Source organism: Miscanthus floridulus, chromosome 8 (assembly GCF_019320115.1).
Source record: "Miscanthus floridulus cultivar M001 chromosome 8, ASM1932011v1, whole genome shotgun sequence".
NCBI classification, from domain to species: Eukaryota; Viridiplantae; Streptophyta; class Magnoliopsida; order Poales; family Poaceae; genus Miscanthus; species Miscanthus floridulus.
The window spans coordinates 8,698,103-8,720,223 of record NC_089587.1 but is presented as its reverse complement, the minus strand read 5'-3'; the positions used below and the strand labels follow the sequence as shown (position 1 = coordinate 8,720,223).

Here is a 22,121-nt window from a genome sequence, read left to right as displayed (position 1 = left end):
AATCCGGATTTATTAGGAGACAGTCACCCGTGTGGCTGTCCCGGAGTTTATACGTTCTGTTTCCCGGTCGTTTTCGACAACGGCGGCTTCTCCTGCTCGCATTTGTGTGTGTGTGTGTGTGTCCGATGGGCGATGGCGACACGCCGAGTTCTTTTTTCGATCCAGACCTGCGCAGCGGACGGATGGAGACGGGTCAAATTCGATCCAAATTCGTGCAGAGGCGTCCGGCCAATTCAAGAGCAAGCACACGAACACGAAGGTCAGTTCGATACTTCGATCCAGACCTGTACTGAAGTCACACACAACAGCACCTAGCAAAGGCTGCAAGGCTGCAACTACACTACTACTTGTTGCCCGGCCGGCGGCAGCAAAAGTTGCGGCGGCACGGCGGCTGCTCAGCAAGTGCAACGCCGATCAGGAGCACACAAAGGAAGAAGAAGGGCGCCAGCAGCCCGGCCGTTGCTGTCACTGTTTATCCACTGACCACTGTGGCACGGTGCAGTGCAATGCCAAACGGAGCATGGCAGCACGACTTGAAAAGGGCACCACATCCGCAGTGAGAGTGCAAGAGAGAGAGAGAGGGCGCCACTGTTTCCGATCCACTCATGTTCGCCACTCTTTTGCTCTGGCGGAGTACAGCGGTACAGTGCGGAGAGGCCATTCTACCATCCTTCCAAGTTCCAAATGTGGCAACACGAGCTTTGCCACCAGGGTCCTGGAAATCCGGCACAGAAAGGAGGGTCCTTTCGTGGCACTGGGCTCGTCGCACGGCTCGGCACTGGGCACCCGTGGCGGGCGTAGTGGCCGCACGCCGTAGGACGGCGAGGAGTAGCTGGAAGAAGCCCAGAGGCAGTTGTGGTTGGTTGCTGCAGCCGCAGCAGCAGTAAACAGCAGTCACTGGTGGTGAGCCCTGCTTGTGCTTGTGCTTGGGGGTCAGGGACGGCCATGTGCCTTCTGCCTTGGACCTCGGTGGTGGTGGTTGCGGAGGAGGCAGCCTTCAAACCACCAATTGCCCAACGCAGGCTAATGGTTGCATCGTATCGTCATGGATTCACGGGTTCTCTCTCCAGTACAGTACTAATCTGTCACCGGGTCCTTACTTTTTTCCACAATGGCCTTTTTTTTTTAAGTTTTAAAAAGTTTATCCAAAAAGTGCTACAGTATTCATTACATCGAATCTTACGATATATGCATGGAGCATTAAATGTAAAAAAAAAACAAACTAATTACACAGTTTGATTAAAAATCACGAGACGAATATTTTAAGCCTAATTAGTCCATAATTAAATAATAATTATCAAATAAAAACAAAAATACTACCGTAACCAAATTACTAAATTCCACCCAACTAAACAAGGCCAATTGTCAGAACAAGCAGCAGTGCTTCTGCAGGTCTCTCTGGCCGTCTGCGGAGCTACCATTCAGACTGATGTGTACGGAGTACATGAGTTGCTAACGTGGAGTGCGGAGCGTTGGGGAAGCCCCGAGCCGTGCAGACTGCAGAGCGAGAGAGAGAGAGATGATGGATGCAAAATAAAAAGGCTGGCCATATCGTGCGTACTGTATCGATAATTGGGAGTCTTGTCTTTCTTATCTGCTCCCCTTTCCTCGCTGCTGCTGTCTTTTGGGTTTCCGAGGCCCTGGTTCCCTTCCCCACTGCTTGCCCCCCTTTGCCGGTCGCTGTGCAAGAGCTGCAACGAGGCACAGATTCTCCATCATCCACAGCGAGGAGGTGAGATTCTTGCTGAAAGATCGGACGGAGGGAGTAAAATTGCGGTGCGGGGGGTGGTCAGTGGTGGTTCCCAATTGCCTGCCATGATGTGCGTAGGGTCCAGCCGCCGGAGTTGTTGTTGACGACTTGGCGATGCTGTGGTTTCCAGGCTGAGGGGGAGGAGAGGAGAGGAATAGGGTGTAGATCTCAGGAGGCTTGATGAAGGTGAGCTTGTGTCCCGGTGCGCGGGGCTGAGCTTCTTGCTTGTTGCCACCACGAGCTCATCGATGCGCCGCCGCCGCCACGGCTCGAGCTCCACCATGGCTGTCCAGCGTGCTGATGCGGATTGAGAGGGCAGGTTGTCCTGTCCGTTTCCTTTTTCTTGGAGCGGCGGAGTGGTGAGTACTTGGCCTTTTGCTGCACCTTGATTGGCGTACTTGTGGGTTTTTTCCTTGCCTTTCTTGGTGCTAGACTAGAATATGATGGCGCTGCTGTTCTTGCCATGATTGACGATTTCTCTAGTAAAACTTCAGCTGCTCTCCGGAACATGCCACCCTCCGTTCTGATATCACCTTGCGTACTTCTCTGTGAATTTAATGATGGTGCATAGCAGCATAGTTGAGTGGCCCAGATATGCTCCTGCAAATCTGTCCAGTTTCTGCAACTTCCATGAGCCGAACTCTCTCTGTTCTTAACCTGCTTCCCTCTTCCATTTTGTTGCTTCAGAGGTAGCTGCTTCGGCAGACAAGTAGGAGCAGCGGCTCAGATTTTGGATCCTGGCATGGGCTCCTTTGGGATGGACTGGAACCAGAAGGCCTCCGTGTTGTGGGACTGGGAGAATTTGCTGCCCATAGGCGCAAACGGGAGCGAGAACCCCAGGATGACTGCTGCGCCTCAGGGTGAGGCCAAGTTTGCAGGCCTTGAGGCCACAAGGCATGAATCAGTGCATTCTTCCTGCGGCACCTTCTCTTCCAGCTCGGAGATGGGGTATGGTCCATCCAAGAGCTCTGTATCCGCGTCGACTGATTCTTCGCCCAAGGCCAAGGGGAACAGCATGGAGCTCAATTTTGCTCCTGCCAAAGTGCCTGACAAGAACACTGATTCGGGGAAGGTTGATGACGCCAGAACCTCTCCGTCGTTGGTGATTGCCATCAGCAGTGGAGAGCCGGTGCTTAGCCTGAAGCTTGGCAAGAGAACATATTTTGAAGATGTCAGTGGAGGCCAGAGTGTCAAGAGTTTGCCGTCAGATACAAGTGCAGTGACTCCTCCTCCAGCTTCTGTGAAGAAGGCAAAGCCGGCTCCAAACACGCATAAATCATACTGTCAGGTTGAAGGCTGCAAGGTTGATCTCTCTTCTGCTAAAGAATACCATCGGAAGCACAGAGTCTGTGAACCTCATTCTAAGGCTCCCAAGGTGGTTGTTGCTGGTCTGGAGCAGCGCTTTTGTCAACAGTGTAGCCGGTGAGTTCTTTAGCCTGTAATAAACCGAGCCTCACTTTTCTGTGGAGAAACACGTTTTCTGTTCGTTTGCTTGGATCCATGTCTTGGTATCCTTGAGAGGAAGGAAAAATGTTCTGCTATGTTGAAAATCCAATTTCTTACAGGTTCCATGGATTATCTGAGTTTGACCAGAAGAAAAAAAGCTGCCGCAGGCGCCTCAATGATCACAATGCCCGCAGACGGAAGCCACAGCCTGAAGCACTTTCTTCTGGCTCATCAAGGCTGTCCGCAATGTTCTATGGTAGTAGTAAGCCTTTGGTTGCCTTGTCATTTTGTGAAGCCAACACATTATTTATTTTTCTTCTTCTAGCAACTATTATGTTTAAGAATCTTAGGAATGCAAAGCTGCATATTTTATCTGTGAAATTGATCTCCTTGTTATTTCACAATTCAGTGTCATGATTTTTAAGGTGTGATTCAATTTTTTTTACTTACGATATTAGATGACATGGTTACTCTGGCAGTGTTGGTAACTGATGAACTCCATCTGAGGGAGTGCCATTTTGATTTGTATAGAGGGGCACATTTGCTCCGTTCTTTTCAATTTAGATATCTAACACATGATTCAGTTTTGTCTGCCTTGATGCCATCTCTCGATATGGTTATGTTCCACATTATACTTCAGGAAAACCCAATTTACGTTTGCACAAACAAATTGATGCTTTGGAGATACTAGGAAGCTGAGTAAGCCTTAGTTCAAATTATTAAGTCCATGCCATGACCACTATATTTTCAGCACTTTGTGGTCTGTACGAAAGCAGCTTCAACATTAATACTATGCAAATAATTTGTTCCATTGCTGAATCTGTTAGCTTTAGCACTGAATTTGTCTTGCCTTTCTTAAACAGACACAAGACAACAGACAAGCCTTCTGTTTGGTCAAGGTCCTTATGGTCAAATGAGAAGCTGTGCAAGTTCTTCATGGGATAACCCAGTAGGAGGCTTCAAATTTGCAGAAACAAAAGCTCCTTGGTTAAGAGCTGCTGATGTTGATGGGTTGCAGCTATCAAGTCAGCAGGTGTGGAACAACTTTATGCCACATGGTGTCCATCAAGATTTTGATGGGTTCATGGCTTCAAAAGGAACTAGTGCAAAGGTCCTTGATCAAGGTAATTTTTCATCTGTACTTATGAACCGATGGTCAGTCACTTGCTTGAAAAACTGTTTCTCCTGAAATTCCAAACCAGGGAAAATTCGTAGATAGGTGTACCTATAGTGTTTATTATTATAGGAGCCTTTCATAAAATTTATCTTTTAGATGATTCTTCTGTCTCTGTGTTAGTGTACATAATTTGTTACCGCCTGATTTGAAGTTTAGGACTTATATTGTGTACCTGTATCATTCATATACGTTTGCATCACACTAGAATATAGCATGTTTCTGAATTTGCATTTGCGGTCTGAGAACCTTTCTTTGGAAGGGACGAGATCAGAGCCTGACTGCTAGGCCATATTTTCCATGTTTTTATCTTGGTCAGTTAATGACCATCAGTCACCATTTTTTTAGTAACATCCAAGTAATCTATTTCTTGCCTTTGTACTAGCTTATTGCAACATGATTGAGCGTTTTTACTCAAGGCTTGAACACACTAGCATATGATTTATGTTTTGCAAGTGCTGAGTCAGCAAAGACCTGCAGGCTCATCTGAAACTTGTCCACTTTACTGAATTGCCAACATCAGTAGCTGCCACCTAAACCTTGATTCGGCTCTTTCATAACATGGCCAAAGGATACAGCATGCTAAGCCAACTTTTCAGAATCAGGCCTCACTGCACCATAATTGGGACCTAGGACGGTTTGTATTGATCTCTGTGTAAGGTGGTGGTGGGGGGGGGGGGGTTATATCATGGTTGGTTCCCAAATTTGGCATGTTGTGATAGATGGCACTCATGGTTGGTTCTGAAATTTGGTACATTGCCAAGTAGATTCCAACTGCCAATTTTTGTTATTCCTTTTCTTGTATTGTTGGGGAAATTAGTAAGTAGCCAACAGTGTCATCCTCATAGACAATATGCTTGGGTTCCAGATTCCATGAATAACTTAACTGATTGATTGATTTTTGCTTGTGCTGCTCAAAACTTGTGGTTCCTAATGCTACACATGCAGGCAAAGCCTCGAGAGGCACCCAGCCAGAATGTTGTTTTTCTGTAAATGATCTAATCATCATTGATTTTGGTATTGATGATATCCTCTATATGGAAAATTATTGATCCTACTATGCTTTAGTTTTAATTACTACTCCCTCCGTTCTAAATTATAAGTCGTTTTGATTTTTTTGGCTCATCCATTTTGCTATGTATCTAGACATATTATTATATCTAGATGCATAGCAAAATGAATGTACTAAAAAAAGTCAAAGCGACTTATAATTTGGAACGGAGGGAGTATGAACTATAAGATTAACTGAACTTAACACTGCACTCTTATCTCATAATAAGTCATATACTCCTGTCAGGAATGGTTGTTTCCAAATAAACAACTAAGACTGGACAACAGTTGCAGTAGCATACATGGCATTTATCGTATCGAATAAATATGCATTTTCAACAAACTTGAGGATTTTGATTATCGCTGAACATACCTAGTAACATAACATGCATCCTTCCCTTGACGTGTTTCCAGGCGTTGAAGCTTCTGCGGTCGTCTCCAACCCGAAGGGAGCCCCGGATCTTCAGCGTGCTCTCTCTCTTCTGTCAAACAGTTCGGCTGGTGCTGGTACCAACCAGCAGCCAACGGCTCAGCTGCACCACCACCACACTGGCCTGAGCACCCTCGCCGCCAGCTCCAGCTCTGTGATGCAAGCTTCATCACCAGGGCTCTGGCAAGACGGCGGCGTGGCCCTGGGCCATCATGCCCATGCACGGTTTCAGGCTCTCGATGCCCTGGGCAGCAGTGGCGCCGCCATTGCAACGGCTCAGGAGCTGCTCCAGCTCCCGAGGCCACCGTCCTCGTACGACAGCTCCTCGTCCCACTATGACCTGATGCGCTGATGCTTTCTTCCGTCAGGCAGAGCGCACGGTCCGCGCGGGATCGGACTCGGCTTCGGAGTCTCTGGAACTCTGGAACTCGGAGTTTTGAATGTGCATGTTTGCTCTGAACGAACAGAATAAAAGGCCTGCAAACCTAGGCTCGGATCGATCTGGATCCGAGCCTTGTCGCCATGGAAACTCCGTGTGCTTGAATAATCCACAGTTTTGTGACGCTAGCTATTTATTTGTGTAATGTAACTTGATTGCTTCAGAAGAGTGATGGTGGACGCTTTTGTTCGGATCCTGTCTCAAATTCTCGATGCGTTGGATGGAACACTATTGCATCTGATGAATGATGATTGATGATCTTAAGTTCTTAACCGCTGTTGTTTGCGCAACGAGGGCGTTAACTGCTGGCTGGAGAACAAATGGACGACGCCGCGGCGGCGGCGCTGGACCCGGGCGGGCACGGCTCTCCCTGCCCCGCCTCGCTCGTTGCCCGCGGGCCGGCACCGGCCTTCCTCCCATCTCCGGCTGCGGTCGTGCTTGGAGCTTTCCTTCCCGCAACTGGCAACTGCGATGCATCAGGCCTAGCTATCAGCGTCGAGGAACCCCGGCGCCGACCTCTCGCCGGCCGCCCACCCAGACTCCTATTCCTCCGCGGCGGCCGCCAAACGAAGGACCCCTCGCTCTAATTTTGGATTATTCCTGTGCGGTTCGGATCGACAACTGTCGCAGGAAGTTTTGCAAACTGCAACCTACTCCGTACCAGAGAAGTTTCTAATGCCCTTGGGATTCTGCAAACTGGATAAAAAAAATCCGCGTTCTTTCAAAACGGGATGGATAAATGGGAGACATAATAAAAATCCCACAACCAGAATCCCTGTTTGTTTCGCTGAAATTTGACTGACGATGATTTACTGTGAGAGAAAAATACTATTTATTCGTTGAAAAGTAGTGCTGGACGTATTATCTACAACCAGATAATAGAGGATACTAGTTTGATAAAAGACTTTCTTATCCCTATAGTACAGTAGGTACAACCAGAATTATTTTATTTTTTTAATTGATTGCAACATTGAGGGCATACTCCCTCCGTCGCTACCCAATGCCCACCGCCCCGCCGTGCCCAGTAGGACCGTGGCCAAGGAGCTTGCTTTAGACCCTACCACGCTCACAGCAGCCTCCTTCTTCCCTCCTCCCTCCCGCCGCCGCCATGGCCATGGGCACCCTCGCCCCGCCCTTGCCTGGCCACCTCGAACGTCGCAAGAACCCTAACGTCACCCTCCCGTTGTCCCCATCGCTTGACCAGCTTGCCTCCCCCGAGCCCCTTCTAAGGTCGCCGGATTTGGAGAAGACCACGTGGTGTCCTTGGGTTGGGTAGAAAAATTCAAGTGAGGGAAAGGCTCAAATCACACGAGTGAGCTTTAGCTTTTACCTTCTAAAAGCACGTCCCAAATTGTTGGAAGGAGATTAATCGCGACGGGCGGCAATCTTGCCCACACAAGAGTAAAATACACAAACGAACGGTTTCTGAACTTGCCTCATGGTGTCAAAGGGCCTGGGTTGCCCTACTGAAATCATGGCAAGCCAAAATCAAGGCTTGTAAAAGTTAGGGCAAAAAATGTAGTAATACAATTAGTTGAGTGTCATGACATAGTAGTGATCATTTTTCCTCATATTAGAGTGAAGAAGTTTTTTTTAGTGGTTTTCCCATGATTTGGGCCATAAAAATTGGTGTGCCAATTTTTTGAACTAATCAATAGCCAAATTTTATAGGTTTGTCTTAATTTTGGTTATGCGAGTTTTGCAACCCAACCAAGTAGGCCTTTAAACACTCAAAACACATTTTTCACGTCACCAAACTTGCTAAAGGATCATTTAGACAACAAAACTCTTAAAGTATCGTTTTTGGCTTCCCCACACTTATCATGGAGTGTCATGCGGTCCGAACAAGCTCTGACCTACTCCACACCTCGGCACCGCATACCATACATGCCAATATACCATGCTAGATCCCCATGGCTTGACTCTTGACCAGTGGGTCCCACGTGAGGGTTGTGCTCATATGTCATTCTTTGTACTCTCATTTCCTCTCCTCCAGCTCATAGGAGGTCGATGATACAGATGTCCCTATGAGCTGTCATAGGGACTTGCGAAGGCAAAGCACGCACGTGTGGCGATACGTCTGTCTGGCCATATCCACATCTTATTATTGGCGGTTGTCAATTTTAAAAAACAAAAGCTCAAAAAAGTGTACGTAGTTGGCTCGTTATCCACCCCCTGTTGTCCGCTTTCCACTTCCTCCCATGGAGTGTCATGTTAGTATTTCGTCACCATCAAGTAGCAAAGCAATATGTTTATGAGGCTATGTGCGCGGATGAAAAACACTGTTTATGTTCTCACAAATTCCTCCGAATATATCTAGATTCTTCCAAATTCCTCCCGGCGAACCGGGCCTCCGAGAGTTTCACATGGACAAGAAGAGTGCCGTACTTATTTTTTACTGTTTTTGCAAAAGACCCCCGTTTTCTTAACAACCCGTCAGCCTTTGAAGTCAAGGACCATGGACGACGTCGACGGCGCGGTCACATGGGCGGCCAAGTGGAGTTACTACTTTACCAGCGGCGGCGCCCACCGAGCACTACAATACAACTGCCCTCAAACGTAGGCAGCTTCCGCGCACTGACGGACGCTGAGCTTGTCAAAGAGAGCCAGAGCCAGAGCGTCCACCAGTTGAGCGCGGCACCGCCCGGCCTGCACCGCAGCCAGCCAGAGCACGCAGCACGCAGAACGCCATGGCGTCCGGAGGCGAGCACCACGAGGAGGAGGAGGAATACTACGGCGACGCCGCCACCATAGGCGCTCTGCGGCCGCTGTACGCGGGGTACGCCTGGGCGGACGTGGCGTCGCTGGGCCCGGAGTCGTCGGGCCACGCCGTGCGCGTGCGCGGCGCGGCGCAGGCGGTGCGCGCCGTGGGGCGGCGCGTGGCGTTCCTCGTGCTGCGGCAGGGCGGGGCCACCGTGCAGTGCGTGGTTGCCGGCGGCGGCGCGGGCGGGGACGGCGGGATGGCGCGGTTCGCGGCCGGGCTGAGCCGGGAGTCGGTGGTGGACGTCGCCGGTGCCGTGTCGCTGCCGCGGGAGCCCGTCCGCGGTACCACCCAGCAGCTCGTGGAGATCAAGGTGGAGAAGCTCCACTGCGTCAGCAGGGCCGTCCCCGCCCTCCCCATCGGCGTCGACGACGCGGCGCGGAGCGAGGAGGACGTCGCCAGAGCCAAAGCTGTAAGCTGCTCTTGCTGCCGTTCATGTACATTCTGATTTCTGTCAGCTATATATGTGCGCGATGAAGATGAATGGTTTACTGGAAACATGCATGAATGGATTACTATGTTCATATAGGCAGGGGAGCAGGTGGTTCATGTTGGGCAGGACAAGCGGCTGGACTATCGGGTGATCGACCTGCGCACCGCCGCCAACCAGGCCATCTTCCGCATCCAATGCGAGGTCGAAAATGTAAGCTGATCTGCTCCGGAGACGAACTTGATCCAAGATGCATATATATGCCCAATTCAGCCAATTCTTGATATACTACGTATGTACTGTATGTAACTCTGCTCTGACAGACTGACACCGCTGCATGCCACAAATCGATGTACAGGTGTTCAGGCAGGTGCTGCTGTCGGAAGGGTTCGTGGGCATCCACACGCCGAAGCTGATCGGCGGTTCGAGCGAGGGCGGCGCCGCCGTGTTCAAGCTGGACTACAACGGGCAGCCGGCGTGCCTGGCGCAGTCGCCGCAGCTGCACAAGCAGATGGCCGTGTGCGGCGGCTTCGGCCGCGTCTTCGAGGTGGGCCCCGTGTTCAGGGCCGAGGACTCCAACACCCACCGCCACCTGTGCGAGTTCGTCGGCCTCGACGTCGAGATGGCGCTCAGGGACCACTACACCGAGGTCAGGGTCATTGCTGCCGGCCCTGCCCGGCCCGGCCGGCCGTCTCTGCTGCCTGTCTGTGGTAAAGCTGCTAGCTATTCACATGTACACTGACACGCTTCTCCTCCTCCTACTCCTCTTGTTTGTGGAAAGCAGGTGTGCGACGTCGTGGACAAGTTGTTCGTGGCCATGTTCGACCACCTGAACGACAAGTGTGCCAAGGAGCTGGAGGCCATCCAGAGGCAGTACCCCTTCGAGCCGGTGAAGTACCTGAGGACGACGCTGCGCATGGACTACGACGAGGGCATCCGGATGCTGCAGGAAGCCGGGGTACACGTGGACCCCATGGGCGACCTCAACACGGAGGCCGAGAAGAAGCTGGGCGACCTCGTTCGGGACAGGTACGGCACGGAGTTCTACATGCTGTGCCGCTACCCGTCGGCGGTGAGGCCGTTCTACACCATGCCGTGCCCGGAGGACCCGCGCTACAGCTGCTCCTTCGACGTGTTCGTCCGGGGCGAGGAGATCATCTCCGGCGCGCAGAGGGTGCACGTCCCCGAGCTGCTCGCGGCGCAGGCGGCGGCACGGGGCATCGACGTCGCCACCATCGCCACCTACGTCGACGCGTTCCGGTACGGCGCGCCGCCGCACGGCGGGTTCGGCGTCGGGCTGGAGCGCGTCGTCATGCTCTTCTGCGGCCTCGGTAACATCAGGAAGCAGGAAGACGTCGCTGTTCCCGCGCGACCCCAGGAGGCTGGCGCCCTGACAGAGACACCCATCTGATGATCTGATGCTGTTGTAATGAATAAGCAAACATGTATGTACTCGATCGCCGATTGGATTTCGCAAGTGCAACTCGACAGACTACATCAGTTTTCACACGAACAAAAAGAGTCTATCAAGCGACCTGAATCTGTCATTACAAACCTCCTTCAATATACATTATTGGAACTACTAGGAGCGCAACTCCTGATGTGGGGGCACAGGGCACTACTGCTTGCCAGCTCCCACGACGCGGCACCGGTACTCACCCAGAGCCCAAATTGGGAAGATGTTCCTGTACTGGGAGTAACTGGTCATGCAGTTCTTGTTGAACACTCCTATGATCTCCTGTATGTGTTAGGCAGTGCAATTATAGCTAGTAAATAATAAAAGGGTGAGAAGTTGAACTTAGATTATATGAGTTATTGGAAGAGTGAACTAATGTTAGTATCTCTGATCTGTGGACCGGTTGTTAAATTACTTACTTGCTGAGGAAATTCTCCGTCGTCTGATTGCAAGTTCATCAAAACCTTCGCTGCTCGGTGTAGGGGTGTTGGATCTCTCTCAGCCTGCAGTATGTGACGAGATTTAAGTACCGTTCTGAATGCGCACACCGAATCAGAGTATCCAAAGCCACAGGCTAAGTAAGTAGCAGACCTGTCCTGCATCAATCAGTGCCAGCATGGCCCAACCAGTGTTCACTGCATGAGCTCGGTTGCCTTTGAGATTGGTGTAAACCTGATTCAGTGTGTAAAAAGATGCATGGTTAATGCAAAGGTCTTTCCGGTTCCAAAAATCAACACTGCACCCCTGTTTTGCTCACTAGCATGTTACCATTTCAACTGCTACCACATATCGCAGCAAGCAGCATTGCCAGTATACCCATAATGCTGTTAAGTGCTGTTTGTTAGTTTGATCTCTAACCTAACTGGACCCAACGGCCCAGTTGGGCCTTTGATCATGCGCCCTGATCGGGGACGTCTAGCCCACCGTGGCTGGAGGACCCCTGTCACCCTACGCTATATAAAGAGGTGGGGCCGGCGGCTCTAATCACGAGGTTGACCTGAGCCGACCTCCCCACCGACAAACCCTAAACCCGATCTAAGTGAGGGGCGCAGCCAGTGACGGGAAGTACCTCCGCCACAGCACTGCGCCGTCGTCATCTTCATCGCTGGCACCCTCTTCCCCGACCGTCGCTGCCCGTGCGCAGCCTACACCAGCAAACCCGATAGAGGCCTCTGGATCTACCCCTTCCGCGGTGTCAGGTCCTAAGACCTCAACTACCCCTCTCTGTTTTTCCTCTGGTAGTACTAGAACTAGTTCTAGGTCTTTGATCTATCATGCACCCCGTCTGGATCCCTACCTAGACGATCCTAATAGTCTAACAATGGTACCAGAGCGATGGTTTTTTCTAGGGTTTTGGTTTAGAACGGGTGAACCGTTTAGAAAAGAAAAAAAGTTGATTAGATCCAGTGCGGATCTAAGCAAAAGAGGGTTTCGGCCGACGTTCAGTTGAACCATAACTCCGATCCTTTCGGATCTGAGAAAAGCAGTGGGTTCGGATAAACCCTAACCCTAACTGGGTTAAAGAAAAATTGAGGGCTCGTTTTCATGACAAAACCGAACCCTAAAACCCAAAAGCGATTCGGGAAAAAGAAAAACAATGGCCATCCCAAACCCTAACCCTAACCCTAATCGGGAAATCGGATGAAATCCGAACAAACGAATCAAAAAAAGGGAATGGGGTGGCCTACCTCGCCGTTGCGCGGCACTGCAGTCACGTCGGTGCGCGGGGAAAAGAAAGGGTCGGCCGAGGGTGAACTGCTCACCGGAACAGGCCACAGGGGCGCCGCGGCCAGGCCGCTCGACGGCGGCGCGCTCACCCGCTGGGGAGCGCGCACGTCGGCGAGGGGGCCGGCGACGGCGCCGGGGCTCGCTGCTCGCTCTCGCCGTCGAAGCTCGTCACTTGGTGATGTGGTACTGAGGAGAGAAGAGAGAGCTGTGAGGCGAAGAGAGAGAGAGAGAGAGAGAGAGAGAGAGAGAGAGAGAGAGAGAGAGAGAGAGCGCGAATGAGAATGAAACTAGGGTTTCTGATCGGGGCGGTCGTGGCAGGTTTTAATCGTCCAAAATCACCGCTCGGCCGTCGGATCTGAACAGACGGCTCAGATCGAATGGGCCAGCGTCGCGGCCCAGGCGGGGTGCGCGGCCGAGCGGCTTCGCCGGCCTAGGCCCAGGTTGCGGCCTGGGTGCGGGCAGCGCGCGGTAAAAGGCAGTGGGCCGGGCCGTTTTCAATGGCTGGGCTGAAGAACAGTATGCTTTTTGAGTTAATTTTGTTTTTTCTTTTTCCAGTAAAAGTTTTATTCCATGGAAAATAGAAAATGGCTCAAAAGAAAATAGAAAAGAGGATTTTCCTGTGGGTAAAATTCATCAAATTGAATGATTTTCTGCTGCGTATTTAAAGATATAATTTTCATTATTAAATTCGAACCAACGGGAGAATTTAATTTTAAAAATAGATATGTTTTAATTGATTATAATATTGTTTGGCAATATTATAATGTTTTGTCTTCCATTAATTCTATTTCTGCTCAACGGTGATGTAGAATTAGTGTAGAGAACAGTTGTATGTTTTAATTTTAACCAACGTTGGAAATAAGACATGCAATTGTTATTGTAATTATTTATGTTCTCACACATTTGAATTGTGTTTTCAGGAGGATACAACTTGATGAGTTGTATCAAAGAAATACCCACTCTAAAAAGTGATAACTATATTGAGTGGAAGAAAAAGATCAACCTGGCTTTCATCCTCGCTGAGGTGGACTGGGTAGTCACCACATCGTGTCCCACAGAGCCTGTGGCATCGGTGCGGGAGACAAACGAGGCTGATGCTGGCTGGGCAACCAGAGAGAGGGATTTTGCATCCTAAAGAATGTCCTATGACCTTGAACATAAGAAATGGGTCACTGCCAACAAGAAGTGTTTGGCAGTGATAAAGAACACGATTGAGCCTGCTATTGTGGGCTCAATCCCAGAGTGCGACACTGTCACTGAGTATCTCGAAAGAATAAAGAGTCAGTTCACTAGCTCTTCAAAGACATATGCTACCCAGCTGATAAAGCAGCTGGTGACAGAGAGATACTTAGGTAATGGTGGCATAAGAGAGCACATATTGAGGATGAGCCATTTGGCATCCAAGCTCAAACCAATAGATCTGGCTCTCAAGGATGAGTTCCTTATTCATCTGGTTTTTGCTTCCTTGCCAAAAGAGTTTGACACTTTTGTTGTCAACTATAACATTCAGCCCGAGAAATGGGACATGGAGAGGCTCATGGCTATGTGTGTGCAAGAGGAGAAAAGAATGAAAGCTACCAATGGTGGCACTATTAATTATCTAAAAGATAATAAGAAAAAGAATACCAACTTCTCCTCAAAGTCAAAGAGAAAGGGTCCCATGCTGCATCAGCCTCAGCAAAACCAGTTTACAGTAGAGAAAGACCAATGTCTCTATTGTAAAAAGACGAGACATTATAAGAAAAATTATCCTGATTACCTAAAGATGATTATGGCAAAGAAAGGTGAGAACATTATTACGTTCATTAATGAATCTATGTATGTACAATATTCAAAATCTACTTGGTGGATTGACTCAGGTGCAACTGTTTATGTTGCTAATTCTTTACAGGGATTCCGTTCGATGAGGACTACGAAAAGAAGCGAAAGACACGTTAAAGTCACAAATGGAGTCTAAGCAGATGTTGCAGCCGTTGGCGATGTTGCTCTAGAGCTTGCTGATGGTTTCAAACTTATACTGAGAGATGTTCTTTATGTTCCCTCCCTATAGAGAAATTTGATTAGTGTGTCATGTTTGGACAACGATGGTTATGATTGCCATTTTGGAAATGGCAAATGTAAGATAATATTTAATGATGCATGTGTTGGTATTGCTATCTTACAGAATGAGCTTTATTTGTTATCACTATATGATGATGTGAATGTTGTATGCGATAATGGGAATGTTGCGTGCGACAATGTGAATGTATCCTCGTCTATGGATGTAAACAGAAAATGAAAGAGAGCTCACGATGCATTGTCAAAATTATGGCACTGTCGTTTAGACCATATTTCGAGGAGGAGAATAGAAAGACTAGTTAATAATGATATTCTTCCTCCATTAGAGCTCACAGACTTAGAACAATGCAGAGATTACATAAAAGAAAAGTATGTAAAGAAAATTAAGAAAGATGCCAAACGAAGCACAGAAATTCTACAGATCATTCACACGGACATCTGTGGTCCGTTTCCTGTAAAGAGTATGGATGGTTATGATTCATTCATAACATTCACAGATGATCACTCCCGATATGGCTATATTTATCCAATCAAAGAAAGAATAGAAGCATTCGATAAATTTAAGATATTCAAGGCAGAAGTTGAAAACCAACATAATTTAAAGATAAAGATAGTCAGGTCCAACCGTGGAGGGGAGTACTATGGTCGGCATACCCCATATGACCAAGTTCCTAGACCTTTTGCAAGGTTCTTACAGGAAAATGGCATAGTAGCCCAGTATTCTACACCGGACGAACCTTAGCAGAATGGAGTGGCTGAAAGGCGCAATCGTACCCTGATGGATATGGTGCGTAGTATGATAAGTTACTCCACCTTACCGATGAGTCTGTGGATAGAGGCATTAAAAACAGCCATTCATATCCTCAATAAAATACCAAGTAAGTCGGTGCCCAAAACACCGTATGAGTTGTGGACAGGAAGAGTACCCTCACTAAACCACTTGCGTGTGTGGGGGAGCCCTGTTGAGGCTAATGTATTTAACCCAAACATTGGGAAACTAGATCCCAAAACAGTGAGTTGCCATTTCATTGGCTACCCAGAAAAGTCAAAATGTTTTCGTTTCTACTGTCCTAACAGACATACAAAGTTTGTGGAAACGAGACACGCTGTCTTCCTAGAGGATGAAATAATGAGGGGGAGCATGGTAGCTCGAGAAATTGACCTTGAAGAGAAGCGGGTGTATGCGCCCACTCCGATAATTCATAAGCCATTTTTCTCACTACTAGCTGTCGCTGCACCAACAGTATAAGATACTATGATGCCAGCACCTGTTGTTATTCCACCTGTGGCAACAATGAATGATGATGTGGAACCTGTTCTTCAGGATCCTATAGAACCTATTGCCACATATGAAGGGGGCAACAACAGCCTCAAACAGAAAATATGCCAAATGTGGGGGCCCCTAAAAGGTCTCAAAGAGTTAAAAAATCAGCTATTCCTGCTGATTATGAAGTGTACAACACTGAGGAATTTCAAATGGAGGATGATCCCACCTCATTTGAAGAAGCCATAAAAAGTGATCATTCATCAAAATGGCTTGAGGCCATGGAAGATGAAATGAGATCAATGAATGCAAATAAAGTTTGGGATTTGGAGATAATTCCTAAAGGAGCCAAAACAGTAGGCTGTAAATGGGTCTACAAAATAAAACTTAACTCTCAAGAGAATATAGAGAGATATAAAGCCCGACTTGTGGCAAAAGGCTTTGCGCAAAGAGAAGGGATTGATTATAATGAGACCTTTTCTCCAGTCTTATGTAAGAATTCCTTCAGAATCATAATGACATTAGTGGCACATTACAATTTAAAATTACATTAGATGGATGTAAAGACGACATTTCTCAACAGAGACTTGGAGGAAAATGTTTATATAGCACAACCGAAAGGTTTTGTCATAGAAGGAAAAGAACGAATGGGATGCCGCCTAAAGAAATCTATTTATGGATTAAAACAAGCTTCAAGATAGTGATACTTGAAGTTTGATCAGACAATAAAAAATTTTGGGTTTAAAGATAATGTTGAGGACAATTGTGTCTACATAAAATTTAAGAATGGAAAGTTTATCTTCCTTGTTCTGTATGTGGATGATATCTTACTTGCTAGTAGTTATGTCAGTCTACTACTGGAGACAAAGAAGTTTTTATCCTCAAAATTTGATATGAAAGATCTTGGTGAAGCTTCATTCGTTCTAGGGATTGAGATTCACTAAGATAGAAGAAAATGGGTATTAGGACTGTCACAAAAGGCATACATAGAAAAAGTCTTAAAGAAATTCAGTACGCACAAATGTAGTCCCTCACCTGCTCCTATAGTTAAGGACGACAGATATGGGGATTTTTAATGCCCCAGGAACTAATATGAGATCGATCAAATGAAAGTGGTTCCATATGCTTTGACTGTCGGAAGCCTGCAATATGCTCAAGTGTGCACGTGCCCTGACTTGGCATTTGTTTCCGGGTTACTTGGCAGATTCCAGAGCAATCCTAGAATAGAACACTAGAAATTGGTAAAGAAAGTCTTGCGTTATTTACAAGGAACGAAAGGTCTCATGATGACGTATAGAAGATCTGATTCACTCCATATAGTTGGATATTCAGATTCTGATTATGCGGGAGATAATAGAAAATCCACGTCTGGATATGTATTCACTCTCGTAGGGGGAGCTATTTCATAGAAAAGCTCAAAGCAAACCGTCACTACATCGTCCACAATGTATGCCGAGTTTGTAGCGTGTTATGAGGCAACGGGGTAGGTGAACTAGCTAAAGAAGTTCATACCCAGTTTAAAGGTGGTTGACGACATCTATAGACCACTAAAGTTATACTGCGATAATAATCCTGCAGTACAGTATGCTCACAACAATAAGTCAAGTGGTGCTGCCAAACACATTGACATAAAGTATTATGTTGTAAAAGATAAAGTCCGGGATCAGACTATAAGTCTCGAGCATATAAGTACAGTAAAGATGCTCACGGATCCGCTTACAAAAGGCTTACCACCCAACGTGTTTAGAGAACATGTAGCCGGCATGGGTTTAAAGGAAAGCCTATGACTCTTGGACAAAAGAAGACCCAAAGATAAGTATCTATTTCAGAATAGAATAGTGTGTTGTAGCTGTTAAATCTATCAGCAATGGACCATGACGATGAGACATGCTCTATGCGCTAATCTGTAATAGGATGAACAAAAGTAAATGAAAGTGAAAGATGGAAAGAGATCAAGGGGGAGATTGTTAGTTTGATCTCTAACCTAACTGGACCCAACGGCCTAGTTGGGCCTTTGATCATGCGCCCTGATCGGGGGCGTCCAGCCCACCATGGCTGGAGGGCCCCTGTCACCCTGCGCTATATAAAGAGGTGGGGACCAGCGGCTCTAATCACGAGGTTGACCTGAGCCGACCTCCCCACCGACAAACCCTAAACCCGATCTAAGTGAGGGATGCAGCCAGTGACGGAAAGTACCTCCACCATAGCACTGTGCCGTCGTCATCTTCATCACCGACACCCTCTTCCCCGACCGTCGCTGCCCGTGCGTAGCCTACACTAGCGAACCCGATGGAGGCCTATGGATCTACCCCTTCTGCGGTGTCAAGTCCTAAGACCTCAACTGCCCCTCTCTGTTTTTCCTCTGGCAGTACTAGAACTAGTTCTAGGTCTTTGATCTATCATGCACCCCGTCTGGATCCCTGAACTAGTTCTAGGTCTTTGATCTATCATGCACCCCATCTGAATCCCTACCTAGACGATCCTAATAGTCTAACACTGTTATTTTAAAGAAATTGACAGGAGTGAATTTTACCTGGTGTTGAGCTGATAAATAGCTCTCCCCAACCACCAGAAGGAAGAAGCTCTTTTGATAACAGAAAGTCGCATGCCTTTCTGATTGTAGGACTGTTCTCTAATGTTTTACCAGCAGCGATTAGTCCCTTCACACCAAACCAAGTGCCGTACGTGAAGCAAACAGCCCAAGAGCCATACCTGTTGGAAACTGATAAACATATATGTAGAGGATTAATTGGTATTTTTTGTTCGCATGGAGTCCAGATACTAACCATGAACTGTCGCTTCTCTGAACATCCTCGATGAAATTGGCAGTGTTGCTGATACAGTTGTCCACCTCTTTCCTACAATGCCCAGGGTAGAGTTTCTTGAATGATGCTAGGGCCTGAATTGCTGCTGATGTACATTCAACATACCTACAAAATGAGTTTTATGTTGTCTCAGTTTGTTTTATAAGAATCGATCAGCACAATGAAAAAGTTACTGCATCTTACTGGTAATCAATCATAATGTCCCCAAAGGTCTTAGTAGGATTGATAAGCTGAATAATTGAAGAAAGAATGTCAATATAGATGAAATGTGAAAGATTCAAGGAATGCTGATGAATTATATATACTATTTTGAAACAAAGCTAATATCTTATCATGTATTTCTACTCAATGGCAACAATTAAGAATTCCACAAGTGGCCTGAGGGGTCGAAGAAGTTCATCCACCTACCTCCAGCTAGGCATAAGATCTTATGAGTTCATTTGTCGCGAAACCACCATTATCATTCTGCAAAGGTTAGCACAAACAGATGAGACTTGGTCCCTCTAATGGATTTATTCAAAACACCCAAGAACAATGGAGATAAAAAAACTACATAGAATTTAAATGAGAGGGCTGCTGCCAGTTCAAGAGTCTTGTTTTCCACAATGTACACAATGTTTACAAATTTACACCTACCATTTTGTTAAAAAAATGATTCAATTGCAACAATTGTGTGAAGATAAAGTGTTGGGCCATATTTGTGTAATGGGCCTAGCCCAACCTAATGTATATGTATATAACAATACAAGCAATACAGAGAACTCTAGAAGTTCTTCATTCTTCATAAAGAAAAAATTTAGGATACTTACCATATAAGACATCAGACAACTGACAGCATCATAAAACCTATTAGCTTCCACCGGTTCACCAACAATCTCAGGAGAAATCTCTGATAACAATAATGAAGCCTGTAGTCAAAGAAAAGAAGCAATTAGGTTTTCGAAAAAAAGAAAAGAAGTAATTAAATATTTAAACCATATAATTATGACAACATGCTAGACACTGTACTATAATACTGTCAAGAATACTAGCACATACATGCCAGGGAACAAAACTAAACCTTATTAGCTATGTGAGCATAAATATTTGCAAATTTGTCACTCTCAGCATTGCCATATAGCTTGATTAATATGGAAAGAGTTTATAGATGTTGTAAGAACAAAGGATCCTAAATCTTAAAAGAAAAAAATTTAAACACCTAAAGTAAAATTCCTTATTGGTAATGCTAGTGACCGAGTTCACCTTAAATCCTTCTGCAGTGCAATCAGATACAGTCCAACCATTATCAGCAGTTGAGAATGGCTATGCACCTTTAGATGTGTGGCGGTACCAGTCATTCAGATCACCAGGGCAGTCGTCAAGAACCTTTTGTAATGAATAGCCATTTATCAGTACTGTAAATGGACCTAAGGTTGATCCATATATATAGACAAAAAGGCACGTCAAATGTACCTGTGAATTCTTGATGTAGTTGTGTGCTAGTTTAAGGGTGGGACCAAAGTCTTCAATAAGGTTAGTAGCCACAATGGCTTGAACTGCGAAAGCTGTATCCCAAAGTTGGCTACCATTATAGCCCTACAGTAGAAAGGGCGGGTTGGATTGAAGATGCCAAAACAATTGCCAATCCCATTAAGACACAACAAAATATTATATGCTGACAGGTTTGTTGTTGCAGTGGCTGCCTAAAAGGAAGTTAAATAAGTAAAAAGGAAATGGGCCACTGAACAGCAATAATCACCTGCATCTTCATGCCATCTTCAGCTAGCCACAAGTAATCATAGACTCGTGGAATGTGGAGTTTGAATGCCTCTGACTTTGAATCTTCAATCCAGCAAGCAAGCATATTTAATACCTGCATAGAATTTCTTGCTGCAATCAGCTGAATAATATTAAGATATAATCAAGAAATAATATGATTATTTAATAACATGGTATACACTTTCCATAAAAGTTTCACGACCTACAAGCATAAATCACACATCATCAAATTTGCAGAAGTGATTTAAGTCAACAGAAGTGGCTAACATAGTCAGAAATAAACTATACTTAAGACTGAGGAATCCAGCCTGGACATATCAAGGCACTAAGGATTTTGTTTTTTGTTAGAGTACTCCCTCTGTTCAAAAATAAATCAAGAGTTAAATGCACCAACGGCCCTTGAACTTGTAAGCGAGTATCACTTAAGTCCACATACTCTCAAATTGCATTTCTGAGCCCCTTATGTTGATTTTTGGTTCACCGTAGGTTCATATTGCTTCATCACTGTGCTCATGTGGAACACCAACATGTCATGTTTATTGCATTTAACCCTTCCTCTTCTCTCGTCTCTTAAGAATGGAATCATTCTTCTCCTACTCTCTTCTTTTCCCACGACTGCACAAGCTCGTCGTCCCCTACCTGCCTGCGCCACAGCCAGGCCACAACGATGGCAACTCACCCACGCCAGCGGCCAAGCTCATGCCCGCCCGTGATGGCTCATCGCCCAAGGCCACACCCATGGCGGCTCATCCACGTCGGTGGCCGAGGTCACACCATCCCCTGTGGCTGAGCTCACGCCCGCTTGTAGCCCTTATGCGGTAGCTCGAGACTCCCACACAACTTCCTAATCCGCTCCATGCTGCGTGCCTCCTACTCCATGCGTCTCCTGCCGCCTGGCCCTTCTTCGCACCACCAATCGTCGTTTGCCATGCCTCTAGCCGCTACCCACGTACGCACCTAGAGCCACCACACGCCACCCGCCCCTAGCCTAGACCCGCAATGCCCCACGTCGGCCCTTGACATGTTGGCATGCCACGTGAGTGAAGTACCATTGATGAAGCGGTATTGACCTACAATGAACCAAAAATCAACATAAAAATCAACATGTTGGCTTGAAGTGGTGCTCCAAATAGAAATACAGGGTTTAAACATCACTCTACACACTACAACTATCGATGCCCAAACCAAAAATATTGGGAGCGATGAACTTACAGGCGCCGATGCCCATTGACTAAAAAATGAGAAAATTTGCATGTCCTTGTCTTCTCCTCTTGCTCAAGCCATCATTGCCTTATTGTTTATTTGTTTCATCACTTGTACTGCTGCATCTATTAGAGTGATGCCTACTACTGCAGCTCAAGAGGAGCGATGTCCATTCTCTACGGTGGATCACTTTTTATTTCTGGCACCACTAACACACTATAGAACGGGCTTAGAAATGCGATTTGAGAGTTCATGGATCTAAGTAGCACGCCCTTATAAGTTTAAGGGTTGTTGGTGCATTTAACTCAAATCAACTTCTAAAGTTGTCCTAAGTAAAACAATTCAATGT

At 46.8% G+C, this 22,121-nt stretch overlaps 2 protein-coding genes and 1 pseudogene across 5 annotated transcripts; 2 read left to right on the top strand and 1 right to left on the bottom strand.

Moving 5' to 3' along the window:
• Positions 1–1,491: 1,491 nt before the first annotated feature.
• LOC136475650 (squamosa promoter-binding-like protein 3) lies at positions 1,492–6,561 on the top strand. Of its 4 annotated transcripts, XM_066473231.1 has the most exons (6): positions 1,605–1,732; positions 1,881–2,109; positions 2,438–3,172; positions 3,316–3,458; positions 4,060–4,320; positions 5,835–6,561. In XM_066473231.1, the coding sequence occupies exons 3-6, from the start codon at positions 2,493–2,495 to the stop codon at positions 6,200–6,202; spliced, it is 1,452 nt and encodes a 483-aa protein (XP_066329328.1). In that variant the 5' UTR covers positions 1,605–1,732; positions 1,881–2,109; positions 2,438–2,492; the 3' UTR covers positions 6,203–6,561. The 4 variants fall into 4 exon arrangements, with proteins under 4 accessions (XP_066329326.1, XP_066329325.1, XP_066329327.1 ...); XM_066473229.1 differs by lacking the exon at positions 1,881–2,109 and having other exon boundaries at positions 1,492–1,732; positions 3,316–3,452; XM_066473228.1 differs by lacking the exon at positions 1,881–2,109 and having other exon boundaries at positions 1,492–1,732.
• Positions 6,562–8,836: 2,275 nt separating this feature from the next.
• LOC136475645 (aspartate--tRNA ligase 2, cytoplasmic-like) lies at positions 8,837–11,837 on the top strand (annotated as a pseudogene).
• Positions 11,838–15,148: 3,311 nt separating this feature from the next.
• On the bottom strand, positions 15,149–21,309 carry LOC136468530 (cycloartenol synthase-like). The gene is made up of 12 exons (XM_066467068.1): positions 21,249–21,309; positions 20,749–20,771; positions 20,550–20,663; positions 20,264–20,386; positions 20,122–20,176; positions 20,054–20,064; positions 19,872–19,931; positions 19,621–19,719; positions 18,995–19,041; positions 18,773–18,916; positions 18,520–18,698; positions 15,149–15,174 (listed from the first exon to the last, which is right to left on the bottom strand). Exons 1-12 carry the CDS (start codon positions 21,307–21,309, stop codon positions 15,149–15,151), a joined length of 942 nt encoding a protein of 313 aa, XP_066323165.1.
• Positions 21,310–22,121: the final 812 nt, after the last annotated feature.

What these genes read in the sequence shown, in the direction of transcription:
- LOC136475650 (XM_066473228.1), top strand. Translation starts at nt 1,527, where the DNA reads ATGCAAAATAAAAAGGCTGGCCATATCGTGCGTACTGTATCGATAATT. An exon ending in CCATCATCCACAGCGAGGAG is followed by an intron (nt 1,733 to 2,437) that starts GTGAGATTCTTG and finishes TTGTTGCTTCAG; the next exon opens with AGGTAGCTGCTTCGGCAGAC. An exon ending in CGCAATGTTCTATGGTAGTA is followed by an intron (nt 3,459 to 4,059) that starts GTAAGCCTTTGG and finishes TTTCTTAAACAG; the next exon opens with ACACAAGACAACAGACAAGC.
- LOC136468530 (XM_066467068.1), bottom strand. Translation starts at nt 21,309, where the DNA reads ATGGGTGTGGCCTTGGGCGATGAGCCATCACGGGCGGGCATGAGCTTG. An exon ending in GTTGTCTGATGTCTTATATG is followed by an intron (nt 19,042 to 19,620) that starts GTAAGTATCCTA and finishes TCAATTATTCAG; the next exon opens with CTTATCAATCCTACTAAGAC. An exon ending in ATTTATCAGCTCAACACCAG is followed by an intron (nt 15,175 to 18,519) that starts GTAAAATTCACT and finishes TACTCTTTACAG; the next exon opens with GAAACGGACCACAGATGTCC.